The following is a 9,984-nucleotide window of genomic DNA, read 5'->3' as shown; positions in this document are numbered from 1 at the left end:
ATCCTCGTAGTTGGAAGGAAAGACGCACACAGACACATATATTTTATATATATAGATTTATATATATATATATATATATATATATATATATATATATATATATATATATATATATATATATATATATATAACACACACACACACACACACACACACACACACACACACACACACACACACACACACACACACACACACACACACACACACACACACACATACACACACACACACACACACACACACACACACACACACACACACACACACACACACACACACACACACACACACACACACACACACACACACACACGCACACACACGCACACACACGCACACACACGCACACACACGCACACACACGCACACACACACACACACACGCACACAACCGCACACACGCACACACACGCACACACACGCACACACACGCACACAACCGCACACACGCACACACACGCACACACACGCACACACACGCACACACACACACACACTCTATTCTTTAGTGTTTGTAATGCAAGTTGACAATAAGTTTTCTTGGCTATCAGTTATCTGGTTCAATCCATTTTCTGGGATTTATGTCCATGAGAACATTTTCAATTTCCCTGGTTTACCATTTGGACCTGCCACTAGTTTGGTGGTGTGTCTTCTGTTTTTGAGCACCTTCAAACTCTGATAAGGCATTTCTAATTGTTTTTTTGTAGTATCATTATAACTGAATATATTTAATTCCAGTCATGGTCTCAGTGAATACAGGATATTTTTCTTGTGTTTTGAAGTGCAAACATCATGCATTGTGCATAACTGATGGGGCAGAATTGACAAATAATTTGTTATCTGTAGTTTATAATATTAATCAATAGAGAAAGTTGTGAATAAGTTCTTTGTTGAAAGAGGTTCAGAGAAACAAATTTATGAGAAAATCAGCAAAGGAAGGAAGGCAAAAGTAGAAGACTAATATTTCACTTCATTTTCATCCAGTGTTTCATTGTATTGATTTGCAAGATGATTTAAGGGAAGGATGAACTTGTTAGCTCTTGGATTATTTGTTGATTTGTGGATGTAACCTTAAAGTGCTCTGGCCCCACATCTTGAGTTACAGGTTTCTCTATTTTTGTATTGCTACCACCCTTCAATAAATTATATGCCTTATGTTTAGGTCTATAATGCTGTGTTTAGTCCCAAACTCTGCATACTAGATTTGTAATTCTGAATGTCTTAGCAACCCTTTGAGCCTGTTTTTTAAAAGTGTGTATAAAAAATGGACTTAGACTTTGGTATCCCAATAATGGATCCATCAGATATTCAGCAAAGTTGGTTTTCTCGCACCCACCAGGTCCTATTGAGGCTGGAAAATTGATTGTCAACTGGTTTTATTTGCTTTTGTCAAAGATTTCCTATGAGGTGATACTGACATTATTTATGATGTCTTGGCCCATAAGAGATAATATTCCTTTTTGAAACAAAACTTACATTGGCATTATAATTCAGTCACATAAGGGAACTAAGTATGTAACTCATCATGATCCTTTATGTTACAGGCAGATGCATTACCCTCCAGAGACAGCCTGCATTATGCTCCTGGCTCGTATCATTGCCACTGTGCTTCAGGCGGCAGACAAAGAAGGGGCAACTGCTTTGTTTATGCAGTTCTGTCACCGGACAGTGAACGAGGAAGAAGAAATTGCCCATAAGCTGTTAGGAGCAGAATTCCATGACCAGTTAGAGGCTCTGCGGGACTTGATGGAGAAAGCCCTAGGTGCTCCTGAAGTGCGTCATGTGAGTAGATGCGGAACTCTTTTTGAGCTTGGATCTTCCTTGAAATTGTCCTTTGTGGTAATGAATCCTCTGTGCATTCGTAAGCATGTCTTTTCTTTCATAGGTATTTTGGCGTCCCTTGAGAATTATGTTTCTTTATTGGATTCTGAAGTAGATTGGAAACCTTTTTTTACAAAGTTCCTGCATCTGGACAACTAATAATGAATTAAGAAAAATAGGTAATCTAGTTTATAGGAGACAAGATGAGTTGTAATTTGACTTAAATTTGACTGTACATTTTGCAGTGGCTTACACCTGAGGGTTTTAGATCACTGGTGGCTTTGGTAGGCACAAATGGCCAGGGCATTGGGACAAGTCCCCTGAGTCGCTGGGTGAGAAATTGTGATGCTTTAGAAATATCTGCGGAAGAAAGAGAGAAGCTCGATCAACTTATTGACAATATATATGATCAGCTGGATAAGGGTGAGTTTGTGTTTTTTACTTTGTTTTTAAAAGTCTTTTACATATTGTTTTATAGTAATGTTTATAATTCTTCCTACAATATTTGATATTCAATGCTGTAATGTGACTTGATGTACAAGGAAGGACGTTTAGAGAGAGAGAGAGAGAGAGAGAGAGTGAGTGAGTGAGTGAGTGAGTGAGTGAGTGAGTGAGTGAGTGAGTGAGTGAGTGAGTGAGTGAGTGAGTGAGTGAGTGAGTGAGTGAGTGAGTGAATGAGTGCGTGAGTGAGTGAGTGTGTGAGTGTGTGAGTGTGTGAGTGTGTGAGAGTGTGAGAGTGTGAGAGTGTGAGAGTGTGAGAGTGTGAGAGTGTGAGAGTGTGAGAGTGTGAGAGTGTGAGAGTGTGAGTGTGAGTGTGAGTGTGAATGTGAGTGTGAGTGTGTGTGAGTGTGTGTTCATGTGTGTGTGTGTATATGAATAATGTACCCTTCAAAAAATGAATTTTGGTTCATGTAAATACACCTAATGAATAATTTTATTTTACCTGGCCAACAGAGGCTGGAGGTTTCCTCAACAACGAAGGCTCCGGCCTCTACCCACTGCAGAGCGCTTGCAATCATAGCTGTGATCCCAACGCAATGCCAACGTTTCCATACAACAACTTCCATTTAGTAATGACTGCAGTAAAAGACATTGCTGCTGGGGAGGAAATCTGTGTCAGCTACCTGGATGAGTGCAACTTGAGCAGGAGTCGGCACTCTCGGATCAACATACTTAGGTTAGGAAAGAGTTTTTTTGGTGTATACATGTACACATGCATGTACATGCACATACACTCAAATACAAACATAAACAAATATACACACACAAACAGAAAAATACATACAAAGAAATACACAAGCAAACCAATACACATACAGATACACACATGTATATATGCCACAATGTCAGGAGCATTGAATTACCTAGTCTTGTTCATTTTACAATGGTAGGAGATTAAGGCAATTTCATTATTGTTAGCCAATTCTGCATTTCAGAGAAAACTACCTGTTCACCTGCCGTTGCACCAAGTGTAATGAACAGTCGGGAGATCCAGATGTAACGAGTGATGAAGACATGGAAGATGAGGAGGAGGAGGAGGATCAGTAAAAGGGATTAGGAAGAGGGTCAGTGAGGATTTTATCAGGAGACTCGGATGAATTTTGTAATGGTCAAAACTGATAGAAATGAAGTGTGAGTTTTGATTGTGCGTAAAAGGGTTTTGCATTGTTTGAAGTTGCTCGCTGTATTTGCGGAAGTGAGGACCAATTAGGGTCTTGTTGGGATTGGATAATTTTTGTTCAGTATATTCAATTTTAGTTGAGTGAAGATTACTTATTTCATCTTTTTAACAAATACATACTGTTGTTATTCAGCTATACAAGAGGTATTTTGAAAAAGATTATATAGATTTATATATATATTTTTTCTTTCTTTTTTTTGAAAAATATCAACAGATAATTTCTTTAACCAGATATATATACATATACGCAAATAAGTGTCTGCTTTCCTTTCATATATTTGTCATTTATCTGTCTATCTATCTATCTATATGTTTGTATGTAGAATGTATATATGTATGTATGTATGTATGTATGTATGTATGTATGTATGTACACATATATTCACATTCATGCATATACAAAATGCAAACATAATAGTGTATGTCCTAAAATGAACTATAACAGCCACAATAAGAAAGGAGGTCTAAATTGTGGCATTTCAGGCCAGGCTAGAGTCAGACTCCCTGGTAGATGGTGAAATAGGAAAGGATCTCTTTTTTGGTTTAACATTTACTAAGGACTTAACTTTCCAAAAAAAAATAGAAGGAGTGCTAGTGTCGTCATTTTACATTTTGTTTGTAGTTGTGTCTTACTACATGATACTCCCACCTCATTCTTTTTATTGTGATTATATGATTAAGTGTGATTATGATCATATTGCACAAGCACATGTACACATACATATACATGCATACACACATGTACACACATTTTGATTGCAGAGCTATTTGCTGAAATGTTGGAAAATTAAGAAAGAAAGAAAGAAAAGAAATACAACCAGCACTATATTTTTTGTGGTAACGAAATTTGATAGCTACATTAATGATTGATTTAGAAACAACTCAAAACATGTCTTCTGTTATAAAACTTTTTTTTTATCATCTACGCTTTCAAAGATGTAGTGAAGCTCTATTTTCCATGTGAATTACAATCCTTCCCCCATCATGAGTATCTGCTATTTGAATTACCAAAGAATGGAAGATATTTGGTGTTAAGTTTCATGTTGATGGAGGTTGAAAAAATATAAAAATGAAAAAGTACTGAAAACTATAGCTTTACAGTAATTTTGTGAAAGAAAGGAAAAAGAAGATGAGGTAATTTTCATGTATAAAAACTAATAATTTGGTATGATAAATACAAACCTGTGCTTGTCTTTCTTCATGAACATATCATTTATTTGAACCCTTCCGAGATGAGCTAGATGTGACTGTAATTTCTGTTTCATTGTTTATTTCAGAATTTATCCAGCGTGTGAATTTGTTTTGGTAGAATTATCAGTAGTTGTCTGTTGTTGTTTTTGTTTTAAAAAATTGATGGTTATGTAAATCTGCTCTGGAAGGGTATTAAAGGTTGTGCAGTCGGATAAGGTCAGGTTGACAGTGCTGCTATGGTCCATCTTGCCAAAGCGGTAAGGAAGAATTTTTTTTTGCAATAGATTTTTTACATATATAACAGAAATCATACCATCTACATCTGTAGTTGTACTCTACAACATTGGCCATGTTATAATTTGGTGAGTATTTTGTTTTTATATAGGAATTTAATTTGTTGGTTATTCATATCACTGGGGGTCAACATCCACAGCAAGGAGAGTGTTAAACATACCTGAAAATTGCAAAGTGTTAATTGATAAGACTAATGTTACCAAGATTTGTGTTAATTGATGAAATCCATCAGAGAAGAAATTATGATATTACCATTTGTTGCTCTGGTTATTACCCAGTCGTCCTTGATGGTAAAAATACATGCTGTGATCTCTGGAATTTTAGTTTATTAATTGTGTTGACATACATAAGGTTCCACAAGTGCTTAGTCAGCAACCTGTGTACTATTTTCTGTGATTTTTGTATTATTTAATTATCTTTATTGTTATCAATATTTCATTAACATGATAATCATTATGGCATTTATACTGATCACAGTATTGATATTGATAATATCAAAACGAAATTGTATATCTTCAAGGAATTGGGAAATCAGACTCAATCATTATGGCTTACGATTTGACTCCTTGTTTGGTGGAACTATGGGTGTGCAAGAAAAACAACACACATAAAGCAAAAAAACAAGAAAAAGCAGTGGACAGCACATGAATTATAGTGAATGGGCTGATTTATTATTGTTATGTATTTGCATGTCTTTAGAAAGATTTGATAGATTTATTCTTATTTGTTGGTTTTAGTCACGGTTAATTTCTACCACTATTTTTGAATGTTGATTTTTATGATTTATGATGTCTTTATTTATTTAGACATTTTATCAGGCTTTATAGTGGCATTTAAAAAAAAATGAATTGTTGCTTTAGTACAGCATGAAAATATAACGTGAAACCCAGAAATGATGAGTAAAATCTTGAGCAAAGTCCCACAAGGATGACATAATTGACATTTAGAATTTCATGCTAGCCAGATACTAAAGATAAGCACAGACACACCTCTGTTTGCAAGGAGGATCAGGTTTCTAATACTGTTTCATAAGCTGAAGGTAAACTGCCCAGTTTATTACCTTGTGATCGACCGAATAAATAATAGAGTGAAGTTCCTATTTTGATAATAAAAAAGATTGCCAATAAACACTGAAATTATACTCTAATCCTAATGACTTTGTAGCAGTTGAAGTAAAATGATTTTACTGTTGCAGAAACCAGTAATCTCAGTCTTTTAATGGTGTCTTTATGGAGGAATTCATGATGTGGACAATTGAAGGTGCACCTTGTGGTGTTATGATTAATCTCAGAACATGGTGGTGACATGGAACTAATACACTTGCCTGCTGTCATTGGTTCTGCGAGACTCTCCACTCTCGCAAGAGAATTTGTATACTAGCTATGAAGTCTTTAGAAAGGACAAGAGACACTAGGAGCATCAGAGCAGGGAATATGTTAGTTGAGAGGTTTTATTAAGCACCAAGAAGCGTTAGTCTCCCAAGTGTCCTACATCATTATAGATGATATATATATTTTTTATTTCTGAGGACATTTAAAGAATGAAATAGTAAAAAAAAGTTTTTTTCTTCTGTATTTTCCAATTCCATAAAGCAGAAAAGCTGTAATGAGTAACTGAAAAGGCCAAATTTACCATCCTTTGCGATATTCTTTTTGCACATGTAACTTATCAGCTTTCAGAGATTCAAGTAGTGATAGTCATGGAAATAAATGATTCAAAGTGTTCCTAGTCTTGACCTTGGATGCTAATATTAAGTTTTATAGTTGATGTAGTGTTAGGCAAGTATTATGATCTTGATTAAAATAGTGAAAAAGACATGCCTTTTAGGATAGTGGTAGAATTAAAGGGTAGAATGCCATGGTAATGCTGGCTTAGGATGTTATATATTTACACTTAGAGATTAGAGTAATATTTTCATAAACACTGTATGGTCTCGTGCTTGCTTGATTTTTTTTCTTTTCTTTTCATAGTTGCGGCAAGTGTAATCTCAGTCAGTATTGGGGATAGGAAAAATGTCTGATTTTACGAAGCAGTTTAACCTTTTATATGTTGTGGTGCATTCTATGTACTTCCCTTTGACTAAGGAAAATATAGGAGAGGGAAAGTACCTGGTATTGATTCTGTTCATGAACAAGACTACAAAGCCGTTGGTGATAGGACTATTGATAGTAACTGAGGTAGTTTTGATTAGCATGAAGTTTGTCTTCTGCTTGAGCCTTACATTCAGATGACATGTAATTCCTGCGAAAAATAAACAGATGCTAAGTTGCTTTGGTTTTGGAAGTTGTAAGTTTATTCAGAAAGGGAAACTTACAGCACTTTGATGTCAAAAGGAGGATTTTTGGAAAAGAGAATTCAGTGTTATAAAAGTGGTATGTTGATTTGCAGCTTGATGAGAGGACTTGTTGCCTCTGACATGATGTTCTTATTGTTATGTTCATCAGCTGTTATTCATGTTCTTACATCTAAGATGGTTCATTTTTACATCCATCTATATTGGTTTATATCAGTGATAGTTTTTTATCATTATTTATAGTTTGCTGTAACTTTTATTATGTCTACTCTTTATAAATCATACTGATCACTTGTTTTGTAGTTTGGATATAATGGGAAGTAAGATCCTATTCAGATTTTTCCATCTGAGAAAAACAGTTCTGATGAATACTGATTTTGCAATTTTTGTATTTTCCTTATAACGTGAAAATCTCTTGTTTTGCTAAAAAAAACTTGAAATTGTGTGGTGTGATATCCTTTGAAAAGGAATTAGATTGGAGCACTAGAAAGAAACATGTATTGGAAACTGACATGCATTGTAACTCAAGATTCCCTATTTTGATTTAACGGTCATTCTTTTTCAAGGCATAGATTTACGCTACTTGCATTCACAGTTTTTCTTAGTACCACAGTTATTTAATTGACAAGTTCATTGATTAAATTCGTTCCTGTCTGGTCAGTCGGTTATGTATGATTACCCAGTTATGGAATTGAAAAGTACGGTTGGCCTTCCTTCCCAACATTAAAGGGTTAGATTGACTTTCCATGTAAATGTCACCGTTTAAAAGAATCAGATAATGATTTATTAGATTTTGTTTCACATTTATCCTGTTTGATTTATTAAAGGAATGTATATAAACTTTTCATGAGATTGTGCTTAAAGAAATAATGAAAATGTCAACTTTTAGGATGTAAAGAATGTTTCAGTTTGCAATTTATTTTTAAATGAAGCGAATTCATTTATAAAAGATTCTATAAACCCAATGAGTACATTGTAGATAGTCAGAACTTCACAGTTAATTGCGTTTCATACTTTAGTTAATTGAATGCTTGCTTAAGTCAGCATTGTGAATGCTGTGCAAAGGCATGGATAGCGTGCATGTAATAATTGCTTCTTGTTGCAACCTGTATAATCCAGCTTTGCATTTGGTGCTGAAATCTGAATTCTAAGATTCCTTTTTTAAGTTCTAGCTTTTAAAGATTAATATAATAAAGAGGCCAACAGCATATATACACAAGTTGTTCACAATCATCAAAATTGATTGCTTGGAAACGTACATCTTTCATTGCTTCAGCATCATACATAACTTCATGAATCCATTGTCTAACAGTATTGGATTGAAATGTTAAAAGTGCCAGATTTGCCTTTCAACCGTGTTATATCAGCCTTATGATGTTTTTTTTCTATTAAGTATATAGATGGTGAATGGTAAAGACTTAAAAAATCTTCAATATGTTTATCATCTGTGGTCATTTTTATGCATTTATATAGTTTATATATATATATATAAGGTGGAAGATATTTTGATGCTACCTCTGTCATCACTGAGAATTTGTACAAAAGAGTAGCAGGGTTATTTCATGCTTTTCTTGTAACTTCCTAAAAAACAACAAAAAACACACAATTGGAGAAGAGAACTAATCCTTTTGTGAATTATTTATAGGGAGTTCTTCATACGATCCTCAAACCCTCCTTATAAAGTAAGAGGAATTTCTGGAATATTTACAAGAAGAGTATATTTTGTGAAAAGTTTATTGCAGTTTGATTGTCTTATCAGATTACAGGAAACAATAATGATGAGCAAGAGTCATTCTTGTGTTTAAATATAACCTTTTTTTTGTCTATTTTGAGGTTCTGGAAGATATTTCCTTCAGTGTTTTCCCCTGGCTTTGTATTTCATTGAAGTTAATTGTTAATATTTTTTCACAAGAAACAAAAATACATCCAATAATCTGTCATGATAAACGAGTATAGTAAGCTAATGTAAATGATTTTGATAACTGTGAATAAACGATAAGGACTCTTTCATAATTAAAGGATAATGAAAAGTGTTTTCTCTATCCTTTGAAGAGAAATTGTTCCCCCCCCAAAAAAACGAAAAAAAGAAAGAAAAAAGACGAAAAAAAGAGGAGGGAGGGAGTACTTGCTATTGAAACGCATATTAACTTAGCAGATATTTGGTATATCTAAGGTTGATATGCTCTGAGATATGTATAATTTGGACTATTAAAAGTCCATTGCGTTTATAATAGAATCTGTTAACATAATTGCCTTTACATTATTAAAAATCTAACATCTTATTCGTGTTTATATCATAAAACATCTATTAACTTGATTGTGTTTACATAAATGTTGCATTTCTCAAACCACAATATGTATCAAAGGCAATATCTTCAGTATTATATATACAAAAAAAAAACTGTATAGACGACTGAAGGAAAGAACAAATGAATAGTCTCATGCACATCAAGTCAGACTTGCTAGAAGAAAAGAATATGAACAGTTACATAGAGTATGGAATTATGTGATTAGATGACTGCTCTGGTGATATCTATTGCCAAGCAAATCCCACGGTAAACTATGATTTTTATATCTGAAACCGGTCAGATGTCCCTTATTTCCTGCACTATTAAAGCTGCGAATTCCCTGGTTCTGATGCGGGAACTCCTCCCTGCTTTGGGCAATATATATGTTGCAGTTAGATCAGAATGTGATGAAT

The 9,984-nt window shown here is 34.4% G+C and overlaps 1 protein-coding gene across 6 annotated transcripts in view; it reads left to right on the top strand.

Annotated features, from left to right (window-relative positions):
- Positions 1–9,313, top strand: part of Smyd5 (SET and MYND domain containing, class 5) — a 26,984-nt gene extending 17,671 nt beyond the window's left edge. For all 6 annotated transcript variants that reach the window (XM_070126766.1, XM_070126765.1, XM_070126761.1 and 3 more), the window contains 4 exons: positions 1,548–1,785; positions 2,070–2,247; positions 2,779–3,001; positions 3,261–9,313. In XM_070126766.1, coding sequence (XP_069982867.1) covers positions 1,548–1,785; positions 2,070–2,247; positions 2,779–3,001; positions 3,261–3,372 — 751 coding nt within the window. In that variant the 3' untranslated portion in view covers positions 3,373–9,313. The remainder of the gene's footprint in view (positions 1–1,547; positions 1,786–2,069; positions 2,248–2,778; positions 3,002–3,260) is intronic.
- The last annotated feature ends 671 nt before the right edge of the window (positions 9,314–9,984 follow it).

Source organism: Penaeus vannamei, chromosome 10, assembly GCF_042767895.1.
Source record: "Penaeus vannamei isolate JL-2024 chromosome 10, ASM4276789v1, whole genome shotgun sequence".
NCBI lineage: Eukaryota > Metazoa > Arthropoda > Malacostraca > Decapoda > Penaeidae > Penaeus > Penaeus vannamei.
The sequence above is the reverse complement of the archived record's forward strand: the minus strand, read 5'-3'. Positions and strand labels throughout refer to the sequence as shown.